We start from the raw sequence: 12,047 nt of genomic DNA, 5'->3' as shown, positions 1-12,047 counted from the left end.
GGCCCGCCGCGTGCGCTGCCAGGGGCTCCCCGGCCTTCAGGCCAGCGCGGTGCAGTGCCTTGGCCTGCACTGTGTTGTATTGCAGTGCCCTGGCCTTCAGTGCAGCACACTGGGGTGCCCCGGACTTCAGTGTGTTGTATTGCAGTGCCCTGGCCTTCAGGGCAGTGCATGGGGGTGCCCTGGCCTTCAGTGTATTGTATTGCAGTGCCCTGGCCTTCAGTGCAGTGCATGGGGGTGCCCCGGGCTTCAGTGCAGTGCATGGGGGTGCCCTGGCCTTCAGTGTATTGTATTGCAGTGCCCTGGCCTTCAGTGCAGTGCATGGGGATGCCCCAGGCTTCAGTGCAGTGCATGGGGGTGCCCCGGGCTTCAGTGTATGATATTGCAGTGCCCTGGCCTTCAGGGCAGTGCATTGCAATGCCCCGGGCTTCAGTGTGTTGCATTGGGGTGCCCCGGGCATCAGGGCAGCACATTGGGGTGCCTTGGGTTTCAGTGCGTTGCATTGCATAGACCGGTGGTTCTCGAACTTTTTTTCATGGACCACATGAAAATCGCTGAGGGTCTCAGCAGACCACTTAATAAAATTTTTTTTGTTCTACAAATCAAAGCCCACAACTCATGTTTTAATATCGGTAGTCTGACCTTTCTAATGCGATGGACGTGCCTGTTTTTATGAGCAAAGTTCCAGGAAGTCCAGTGTAATGTTTCAGCTTTAGTCTTAGGTCACCTTTCTGCGGACCACCGTTTGAGAACCTCTGGCATAGACATTAGGGCTGGAAGGGACATTGCAAGATCATCGGATCCAGCCCCAGGGGCAGGAAGTTTGCTGGGGTCAAATGATCCCAGTGAGATAAGCATCCAAGTGTGTCTTAAAGGGGTCCAGACTAGGTGCTTGCACCACTTCTGGGGGAGAGTCTGTTCCAGACTGTAGACCCGGATGGTAAAGAAGATTTTTCTGATGTCCAGCCTAAAACAGTCTTCCCAGAGGTTGCATTGGGTTGGGTTGGATATTAGGAAGAATTTTCTCACTAGGAGGGTGGTGAAGCACTGGGCCAAGTTACCCAGAGAGGTGGTGAAGTCTGCATGCTTGGAGGTGTTTAAGACCTGGGTAGACAAAGCCTTGTCTGGGATGCTGTAGTTGGGGCTGGTCCTGCTTGGAGCAGGGGGTTGAACTAGATGCGTCCTCCTGGGGTCCCTTCTAACCCTCGTTTTCTATGATTTCAGTGCACTGCATTGCACTGGATTTGATTGCATTGCATTTGCAGTGCTTCCTATACCTTCACCCCCCTGGCCCAGCCTGGGAGGAACCTCATGGCCAGGCTGCAGCCCCCCCTGCTCCCCATGGCCACCGCTTCCAGCCTGTTGACAGGTCCCAACAATTGCTTGCTTGTGCTCCTGTGACTGCCCCGTGACGGGGTGGACGTGCTGCGGCTGCCTGGGCCCTGCTGGATCCCCACTACCTCCAAATATAACCCACGGCGCATGGCGGGGAGGGAGCGAGGGCTGGGCTGGTGGTTTCTGTGTGATCTGGACCAGGCACCAGACTGATTGAATGGTTGCTCTGACCAGGGCGCCCTTTTCTTTGGGCCTCCGCGGTCCCATGGGAAAGTGAGAACTTTGCTTTAAAATAAAATGCCAACTGGGAAAGGAGGCATCCTGAGCTTGGCCTTATTGCTGTATCTGTGCATGCGTGCAAGGGATGGAGGGGGAATTAATACCCATTTGACCTCAGCTGGTGAGTTAAACCACTCCTGCCAACTTTTCATGAGGCTGTCTAGGGCTGCACGTGCTGACTGGCCTCTGTGCACGTTGCCAGAAGTGTGTTGGAAACCTCCAGTCGGCCTCCCCAGAAGCGGGCATCGTTGTCTTTAATGGGCTGGCTAGTGCAGGGCTGCAAAAGTCGAGGATGGAGAGTGGTAATTCAAACCTCGGTCCCACTCAGAGATGCTGCGAACTGCCTTTAAACAGTGCTGCCAGGCACCTTAGTCCTGAGCGAAGCTGGTGGAGATCCCACGTGGCGCTGTTCCTAACCCACGGTGCCTTTTCTCCATGCAAACATCTGCAGTGTAGACCTGAGACTAGACCTTTCACGTAAATCCTTCTGCTGACAGTGGTGGAGCTCTCCCGAGTTGCATGGAGCAGTTGAGTCCTTCGACTTCATTTGTATCGTGTTGGTAGTGGACCTTGAACTGAAACGATGGGGGCTGCAGTTATGTTCGATGGTTTCTTAGTCATCTGCTGAGACCCCTTAAGTCATGTTTTTTGCAGTGTCTTTCCATCTGCTTCCTGCTTTCCCTTGCACCTTGATAAGAACCGGCATTAATGTTTCCTTTCTGTTTCTCCCGCAGAAAGAGTTTCCTTCGCTGCCGACCTCTCTCGAGGAGATCTTCACCCACTGGAAGAAGTAAGTCCGTCCAGTAGAAACCCTTATCAAAAAGGCTCCAACTCATTTTTCTCTCCCACCATAGCAGGAACCAAATTCGGCTGCCTTTGCGGTTTCTGCTCGTCGGGGTGGGCTGACTTACCGGAAATACTCTTGCTGCTGCAAGATGAAAATGTGGTTTGAACAATGGGGTCTTCTCCACTACCATCCCCTGCCTTCCGCATCTACAGCTGCTTAAAAGACAGCTCTCCTAGGGCATAAGAGTTAAATACTGTTCGGTCTGGTTGCACTCCATATGGCAGGGTTAAGGGGGCAGGAAATCATCCACCAGCAAAAATCTTTTCTCCCTCTCCGCTTCATGCAGCTCCCAGCAGCTTCTTTGTGAAGCCTTGAGCTTTCCCAGGACTTAGGCCCTGATCCAGCATGCACAGACTGTCTTTTGCAGGAGCAGGGCACCGTGGTTCTCCTTGGGGACAAGAACTCTTGGCATAGCTGAAAAAGCAATCGGGACTCCTGGTAGAGGTGATATCTTTTATTAGACCAACAAGTTTTTTGCAAAAAAAAGTTATTGCGAGCTTTTGGGCACAAACCCCCTTCATCAGGCAGCAGAAAAAAGATTGCCAAAGTTCTCCTGGGTAGAAATGAAAGTTCAGAGACTCCTTACCAGCGAAGAACTGCTGCCCAGAGGAGTTTTCCATCTGTTGACTCCTCTGTGAAATCCTATGAAATATGAACTTTCGTGTCTACTCAGAACTCTTACAGTCCTTTCTCCGATGCCCAGTGAAGGGTGTTTGTGCCCGAAAGCTTGCAAATAAAGAATTTTTTTTTGCAAAAATCTTGTTGGTCTAATAAGAACTATCACCCCTACCACGAACCCTGATTGCTTTTTCCTCTAGACCAGTCTGGCTACAATCTGGATACCCGGCATTTTTGCAACTGGTTTGCAACGTTTGCAACATTTTTGCAACTGGTTTTCCTTTGCCCCAAACTGAATCTGGTGTGACCCAATGACTTGGAAGTTTGCTTTTGATTTTTTTTTTTCCAAGGCAGCTCCTTCAGGAGCTTGCCTGTGTGAGTAAACTTCCTCACCAAGTACTGCTGCTGAGATCCTTGAAGGGACCAACGTATTTGCCTGGACGTCTGCAGCAGCGGGGCTTTTGTGTTTATGGAGCATAAAATAAACGTACGCTCAGGATCTCGCACCCATTCAGTGCGCTGTCTGCTTTAGTTTAACACGTGGCAGTGTGATGCTGCAGACGTGCGTACAATGAAAACTGGCTTAAGCAGCTGTCAAAGGGCCTGGCATAGTCCAGTTATTCCTGCAAGATGCAGCCCGTGCTGAATCAGCAGGGAGCGAAGCATCTTAGTGGAAGTGGCATTCAGCCACTAATCGCCTTGGAAAATAATTCATAGGTTTCATTGCAGCCAAAGCATGGCACGTGGACGTGTCGCCTTGCTCACGCTTGTGCACGTAACTCCACAGCTTCCTTTCTAGGGATCGTGCGGGCACCTAAGCAAGAAAGAGCTGAGTGTGAGGAAACCTAGCTGATGCAGCCTGGCTAGAGATCTTGCTGCCCGTGCTGGCTCTTGCTGCCTGTGCTACTTGCACCCACGCGTCGTGATGCTGAATGCACCTGTTCATGCAAAACGTGCAAACGATGCTGGGTGCTACACACTCTGCTGCATCACCTACGTTTGTTTTTTAAATAGAGATTAAAAAAAAACCTCAAGGTGCTGCTGAGATGCAAATATCCTGTGATGTGAGCTGTCACTTTTTGTAGCCCCAGCCAGCTCTGTGTCCCCAGACTCGCGCATTGTTTGGTGTCTGCCTTTGCTGTTATGTCTAGACCTGCACCTAAACTTTGCAGGAGGGGGCTCTGCCTTGCAGAGCTGCTGTGCTCTGCTGTGATGAGTTGTGCTGCTCACAGCGGTCTCTGAAGAGGCCACCTCTTTGCCTTTGTGCCCTCCTCCAGATACGGGAGGGAATCTCCTTGGAGCCTTTGAGTGATGTCCTTGAGCAACCAGGGAGCGGGCTGTCTGAGTGGCACAAAGCAAGGCTCTCCCCAGGCTGAGTTGGGCAATGCCGCTTTAGCCTTGTCGTTGCAGTGAGTAGCGACCCCAGTGCGGTGGATGTGGGGTAGGCTGGGCCAGTTAGACCCGGTGATGGGGAAATCAAGGGCTCTGTCACCCTGGGGTCACTGCTTCCAATGAGACTGAACTCTTATAGCTCTGCTACGTTGCATCCTTGCAATGCTGTACAAACGAGACCTGAGCCCAAAGCATTACCGGGTGCCTTGCAAATGGGACGGCATAAGGCTTTCAGTAGCCTTTGGAGCATCCTGCCTTCTACTGTTTTCTTAGCATTACTGGGCTAGGGAATGGCTTTGGCGCTTAACCGGAAACGCTCGAATGTCTTAGCCCATCACTACAAGGTTTGCAGGTCCAGAGAGCTGGTTGCTGTAGCATCCCTTCAGGTGGGAACTGCCTTTGCCGATCTAATCCAGCCCCTTATTGCCTGTCTTCGCAGGGTCCCTCCCCAGTCCCTTTCCCTTCTATATAAAATCTGATATTTTTGCCAGTCCGTTCCTAACGGCTGATAAAGCAGTTTCCTGCTCGTGGCCCTGTGGACCAGTCAGCCTCTTAGCTGTTGCCCTGCCCGTCTTTCCCATGCGATCCTTTGGCTGCTGTAGATTTTGAACCAGTGTTGGGACCTGTCTGACGGAGAACCAGCCCAGCCTTTGCTGCCGGTCTGACGTGAGGTTGCACAAACACATTTGCTCGATTGCTAAAGCAGAAAGTGTCTCTCCCAGTTACTTAGGGTGAAATCCCTTGCTTCCTATTAGCGGGTCCTGCCGTCCCCTGGTCCTATTCAGATCTGCTCAGTGCTGCTCCAAGGTGTGGCGGCAGCAAAGTCCTGGCAGATGCTCTTTGGGTCGCTTTAATGCTTCTCGCAAGCAGAAGAAGAGTGCTTGCTGTTGCTCTCCAGAACTGAGCCCGCCAGCCGTAGAGATGCAAGGCCGGATGTGTTGCTGCCAGTGTCAAGGCTGCCTCCTGTATTGATGCCTCTCTCTGCTTCTTGCAAATGCTGTCCTTCAGGGCTCCCCCAAACACCAAGAAGCGAAAGGCAGCTGATGGGGCAGGAGCCGTTCTGGAGAAGAAGATCCGCGTTCCGGACCCCGTGAGCAGCTCTGAAAGCTCGGAGGAGGAGGAAGGGACGGCGGCGAAAGCTGCGAAGGGTAAGAGCCCTTCCCTGCCAAGAGCAGAGGGTTGAGAGGGTGCTGGGAAGCAAAGGAGATTCAGCCAGGTAGCAGTAACCACCCCTGTAACGCAGGGCTGTAGGAAACGTAACTGGGGTGAAGGGGCAGCGCAGACTCGGTGGTGGAGCAGCTCCTCATTAGCTCTTTGTGTGGATGCTCTTGTATATGAATGCATCACTCCGAAATGGGTCTCGCGCTTTGGGTGTGCATTCAGCTCGTTCAGAAGAAGCCTCTCGTATTCCAGGATAATCGCGACCACGCGAGGAGTGAGTGGTGATGGCTGTTTTGGAAGAACTCCCCGCACAAATGAGCCCCTGCTCGCATGCGCCTTTGCGGGGCGTGCGGCTGTTGGAGCACAGCTCCTTGCACATAGCTAGCCCTCAACCCAGTTCACTTCTTCTGTAGCCCTGGTGCTGGATAAGTGTGGGCAAGTCATTTACCCTCGTGGCCTCAGTTTTCCCATCTCTACAATGGGGATAGCTATGCTGACCTAGATAAACCCCTAGCTAGCTCTGACTTTGGGTCTCGCACACTGGGGGCAGCCTGGTCTTTGGGTCCTTGCTTACTGCGGCTTCCCCTCCTGTGTTGTAGCTGCCACACCGGTTATCCCCAACTCTGCAGTGAAGACAGAGAGCAGCGAGGATGAATCCTCCTCTTCAGACGACAGTGCTGTGGCTGGAAGGGGAGTCGAGGTGAGGTTGCACTGGTCCCTACCCTCTTTCCTAGGGCTGCTTGTGCTCCGATGCCAGGTCTTCCTGGGAATCTGTCAGCGCAGCCAGGTGGGATGGGTACGGTTGTCTGTCTCTTCAGTAACACTCCTGGGGCATAACCCCCAGCGTAGTTGCAGCTGTTATGAATTTCCCTATACTGGGAAAATGTAGCTGTTAGCTTTGCCAACAAACCTAGGCTCGGGTAGACTTGGGCTATGTCTACATTATGGGGGTGGCCTCTGGGGCAGCCGCTTCATGCAGATATTGGAGGTTTTGTGATTTCTTTGGAAGGAGACCTCTTCAGAACTGAGTTCCCTTAGTGTTTCCTGCAGGTGAAACCTGCTCTTGCAGGTGGCAAGGCTACGAACTCTGTGCAACACGCCACCCCCAACAAAGCCAGCACCCCTGCGGGTAGACCAGGGGCTGCAGCCACCAGTCGGAGCAAAGCCAACAAGCTAAAACCTGATGTGCCAGCTGTTGCCTTGACTCCAGCCAAAGCTGGGCAGAAGAAAGCTGCTCCTGGTAAGCCAGGGCCCGCTGCAGCAACTCAGGCCAGAGGTGCCCAGAGCAAAGCAGCGGCAACAGCAAAAGCAACAGAGAGCTCCGAGACCAGCGACTCATCGGAGAGTGAGGACGAGAAGCCAGGAGCACAGCTCCCAGCCCCCAAAATAGGTAGGAGCGCTGGGGCCCTAGAGTAGGTTGCATTGCAGCTGTCAGGCCCAGCGTGAGAAGTGTAATTGCAACTTTCCTGGAGAACTATCAGAGTAAAATTGCTCCCTGTGGAGGTTGAGGAAACCCTGGGAAAAAGGGAGCAAGGCCAACATCATTGCTCACTACCAGATTTTGCAGACTTTATATGGGGCGTACCCCTTCTTCGGAGGGGACAGGGACCTAGGTGCGCTCTAGCAAGGGGGGTAGTCTCCCGTATGGGTGCGTCAAGTGGTTTGCTCAGCAAAGCCATCCTGCGCTGGCATCTCCGGCTGCTGTCCTTGCCCTAGGAAAATTCCTGCCCTGCGGTTTTTTGAAAATGTCTTCAGCTTTCCAGGTTTGGTCTCAATCCAGAAATGAATCTGTTGGAAATTTTTAGAGAGGTCCTTTTCATCACTTCTGAGATGAGAGAGTGCGAGGGAGGGAGGGAGGGAGGGAGGGAGAAATCCTTGTGAAGACATAGCTTCATTTAGCATACAGCCTGAAAAATGCAGTTCATGCTCGCGGCTCGGATTTTGAGATGAGTTACGTGCATCTACCGAGCTTGCTGTAGGATCTAGGACTGGGTGCGACTGCTCTGTAGCAGAGGAAGAGACTCCCAGGTGTGTGTGTAGGTGCAGGTTTTACTCCGAAATACCATATTTATCTGCATACAACATGCCCCCGAATAAGACTGTCTATGAATAAGACACGCACCTTGTTTTGGGAAGGCAGGATGAAGAAGAAAAAGAGTTTTGCTTTTAACCATGCTGTTCAGAATCAGGTGCCTCCTTTAAGACATGCAGCCTAAATTTTGATTGCTAATTTTTTGGGGGGGTGGGAAACATGAATGTGAGCTGTGAATTAAGGGGGCATGGGACTGGAAGAATTGTTTCTGACCTTTTTGGGAGGCCCTTGCTTGTCATTAGGCCCTGCCCCATGTCGTGACCCTAAGTGGAGTTCCCTTGGGAAGATGCAAGTGAGCCTTCTGGTTGGAAGTGGAAGGCTACCAGGGGAGGGCGTGGGGATGGCTGCTTTAGCTTTACCTCTCTCTGGCTCCTGCAGCAACAGCAATGTAGCTTTTTAGAGCTTTCTGCCTGTCCCCAAAGAGAGAGTATGGGTAGGCGACAGCCTCTCCTTGCTTGTCTTCCAGAGCTGAAGCCGACCGCAGCGGAGGCAAAGAGCAGCGAGGCCTCCAGCGACGAGACATCCTCTGAAGAGGAACACAAGCCCCCGGCTGCCCTGGTAACTCCCTGAAGAGGGGTCAGAGAGCTTTTGACCATTCCTGGCTGCCGTGCCCATGAACACTCAGACCTCCCAGTCATGCCTCAAATTGTAAAGGGCCTTCTCCAGGCTGCTGTGGCCCCTGAGGAAACAGAGACGTCCAACCCAGCAAGGCATCACCGCCTGCTTCGGATGGAAAGTCTGCGTCGTTCTTCCTCCCTAGTGGGGCAGGGCAGAGGATGGAGCAAGCCCAGGGCAGCGCTGACCTGCCGGATGCACTCATTTAATCGGCATCATTATCCACTCGAGTGTATACTGACCTCTTGCAGATCCTGGCTTTGCCCAGGGTCGTTGTCCAGACGGCTCAAAGTGTTACGGGGTCCTTGCTCGTAGTTCGCTCCACGCACGGATCGTGGTGCCTGTCACCGCTGACTTCACCTCCCAAACACTCCTTTCATTTTCCTCCTGCTCCAGATGTTGTGTGTTGTGCTTAGATCACTCTCTCTCTCTTGGCTCTAGGTGAAACCAGCTGTGAAAGCAGCACAGACCAATGCAACTCTGACGAAAAGCACACCCGTCACTCCAGCGTCAACCACAAAGAGCCCAGGGAAAGGGTCCGCCCTGTCTCTGCGGAAGCCTGCAGCTGTTGCAACAAGCCAGGCCAAATCAGCATCTGTGAAGCTCACGAGTCCCGCACAAGCTGCTGGGAGCGCAAAGCCGGAAGACACTTCAGAGAGCAGCGACACCTCTGATAGCGAGCACGAGGAACCCACATCCATAGTGCAGGTGTGTCCGTTTGAGATGCTCTCTTCCCCCTCATTCGCTTGTCCCTAAGGCTTGGAGTCTTTATGAATGAAAACGTAGCTGGATGACAGTGCGATGTAAGGTCGTGCTTCTAACGAGGTAGCTAATGGTTCTAGGTGGTTTCTGCTCCAAACCTCAGGCCAATGCTGCAGGTTAAATCCTATCATGCTTTCAAGCAAGCAGAAAATGCAGGAATTCCTCCCCCCTCCCACCCAGAAATGGCAATTTCACCTCTAAGCAGGCCCGGGGTCATACATGCCCGGTGAGCAGGTGGCCTGTTGCACTGAGATTCCTCCCCCCTCCCACCCAGAAATGGCAATTCCACCTCTAAGCAGGCCCGGGGTCCTACATGCCCGGTGAGCAGGTGACCTGTTGCACTGAGATTCAGACCCGAGAAGTCAGACCTGGTTTCTGCTGCTCTGCTCGGGTGGGAGAGGTTTGGTGCTTTTTAGCCATTGGGTTCCCACGTCTTGGGGAGCTGAAACTTCCCTCGGCACGAGCTGCCTTCTCCCTGCATCGTTTGCGTGGCTGTGACCAGCGGCACCGGAAAGCCCACGAGGAGTTCCAGCTTCTCCCTTGCGCTGCCAGACCCGAGAAGTCAGACCTGGTTTCTGCTGCTCTGCTCGGGTGGGAGAGGTTTGGTGCTTTTTAGCCATTGGGTTCCCACGTCTTGGGGAGCTGAAACTTCCCTCGGCACGAGCTGCCTTCTCCCTGCATCGTTTGCGTGGCTGTGACCAGCGGCACCGGAAAGCCCACGAGGAGTTCCAGCTTCTCCCTTGCCCTGCCAGACGGTGTCTTGCTCTTCAGACTGGTCACTGGCTTTCACCCCTTCTTGGTCATTGGGACTCCAGAGAATCTCCTCATATCTGCATCTTAATCCCTTGTGTCTAACGTGAGCAGGTGAATTGTGCCGTCTTGGGACTGCTTTTTTGTTCATACCAGTCTCTTGGCTCTAGGCGAAACCAGCTGTGAAAGCAGCACAGACCAATGCACCCCCGACGAAAAGCACGCCCGTCACTCCAGCATCAACCACGAAGAGCCCAAGGAAAGGGTCCGCCCTGTCCCTGCGGAAGTCTGCGGCCGTCGCAGCCAAATCGGCACCCGTGCAGCTCACGAGTCCTGCACCCGTGCAGCTCACGAGTCCCGCACAAGCTGCTGGGAGCGCAAAGTCAGACGATGCTTCAGAGAGCAGCGACTCGTCCGACAGCGAGGGCGAGGAACCTGCATCCGCCGCACAGGTGTGTCGGTTTGAGATGCTCTCTTCCCCCTCATTCACTTGTCCCTAAGGCTTGAAGTCTTTATGAATGAAAGTTGTAGCTGGATGACAGTGCAATGTCAGGGCGTGCTTGTAATGAGGTAGCTAATGGTTGTTTCTAGGTTGTTTCTGCTCCAAACCTCAAGCAGCTGCAGCAGATTCAGTCTCTTAACAGAAAATGCAGGAATTCCTCCCCCCTCCCACCCAGAAATGGCAATTCCACCTCTAAGCAGGCCCGGGGTCCTACATGCCCGGTGAGCAGGTGACCTGTTGCACTGAGATTCAGACCCGAGAAGTCAGACCTGGTTTCTGCTGCTCTGCTCGGGTGGGAGAGGTTTGGTGCTTTTTAGCCATTGGGTTCCCACGTCTTGGGGAGCTGAAACTTCCCTCGGCACGAGCTGCCTTCTCCCTGCATCGTTTGCGTGGCTGTGACCAGCGGCACCGGAAAGCCCACGAGGAGTTCCAGCTTCTCCCTTGCGCTGCCAGACGGTGACTTGCTCTTCAGACTGGTCACTGGCTTTCACCCCATCTTGGTCATTGGGACTCTAGAGAATCTCCTCATATCTGCATCTTAATCCCTGGTGTCTAACGTGAGCAGGTGAATTGTGCCGTTTGGGACTGCTTTTTTGTTCATACCAGTCTCTTGGCTCTAGGCGAAACCAGCTGTGAAAGCAGCACAGACCAATGCATCCCTGACGAAAAGCACGCCTGTCACTCCAGCATCAACCACGAAGAGCCCAAGGAAAGGGTCCGCCCTGTCCCTGCGGAAGTCCGCGGCTGTCGCAGCCAAATCAGCACCCGTGCAGCTCACGAGTCCTGCACCCGTGCAGCTCACGAGTCCCGCACAAGCTGCTGGGAGCGCAAAGTCAGACGATGCTTCAGAGAGCAGCGACTCGTCCGACAGCGAGGGCGAGGAACCTGCATCCGCCGCACAGGTGTGTCGGTTTGAGATGCTCTCTTCCCCCTCATTCACTTGTCCCTAAGGCTTGAAGTCTTTATGAATGAAAGTTGTAGCTGGATGACAGTGCAATGTCAGGGCGTGCTTGTAATGAGGTAGCTAATGGTTGTTTCTAGGTTGTTTCTGCTCCAAACCTCAAGCAGCTGCAGCAGATTCAGTCTCTTAACAGAAAATGCAGGAATTCCTCCCCCCTCCCACCCAGAAATGGCAATTCCACCTCTAAGCAGGCCCGGGGTCCTACATGCCCGGTGAGCAGGTGACCTGTTGCACTGAGATTCAGACCCGAGAAGTCAGACCTGGTTTCTGCGCTCGGGTGGGAGAGTTTTGGTGCTTTTTAGCCATTGGTTTCCCACGTCTTGGGGAGCTGAAACTTCCCTCGGCACGAGCTGCCTTCTCCCTGCATCGTTTGCGTGGCTGTGACCAGCGGCACCGGAAAGCCCACGAGGAGTTCCAGCTTCTCCCTTGCCCTGCCAAACGGTGACTTGCTCTTCAGACTGGTCACTGGCTTTCACCCCATCTTGGTCATTGGGACTCTAGAGAATCTCCTCATATCTGCATCTTAATCCCTGGTGTCTAACGTGAGCAGGTGAATTGTGCCGTCTTGGGACTGCTTTTTTGTTCATTTTTTGTTCATGCCAGTCTCTTGGCTCTAGGTGAAACCAGCTGTGAAAGCACCACAGACCAATGCAACCCCGACGAAAAGCACGCCCGTCACTCCAGCATCAACCACGAAGAGCCCAAGGAAAGGGTCCGCCCTGTCCCTGCGGAAGTC

At 53.5% G+C, this 12,047-nt stretch overlaps 1 protein-coding gene across 1 annotated transcript in view; it reads left to right on the top strand.

Moving 5' to 3' along the window:
* The window catches only part of TCOF1 (treacle ribosome biogenesis factor 1), a 40,644-nt gene that overhangs the window by 9,996 nt on the left and 18,601 nt on the right, over positions 1 to 12,047 (top strand). Inside the window, exons 3-8 of the mRNA XM_025200966.1 lie at positions 2,346 to 2,401; positions 5,477 to 5,616; positions 6,229 to 6,329; positions 6,668 to 7,019; positions 8,188 to 8,279; positions 8,778 to 9,044. Coding sequence (XP_025056751.1) covers positions 2,346 to 2,401; positions 5,477 to 5,616; positions 6,229 to 6,329; positions 6,668 to 7,019; positions 8,188 to 8,279; positions 8,778 to 9,044 — 1,008 coding nt within the window. The remainder of the gene's footprint in view (positions 1 to 2,345; positions 2,402 to 5,476; positions 5,617 to 6,228; positions 6,330 to 6,667; positions 7,020 to 8,187; positions 8,280 to 8,777; positions 9,045 to 12,047) is intronic.

The sequence above is a fragment of the Alligator sinensis genome, unplaced genomic scaffold (assembly GCF_000455745.1).
Source record: "Alligator sinensis unplaced genomic scaffold, ASM45574v1 scaffold550_1, whole genome shotgun sequence".
Taxonomy (NCBI): domain Eukaryota; kingdom Metazoa; phylum Chordata; order Crocodylia; family Alligatoridae; genus Alligator; species Alligator sinensis.
This window is presented reverse-complemented; position numbering and strand designations above follow the sequence as displayed.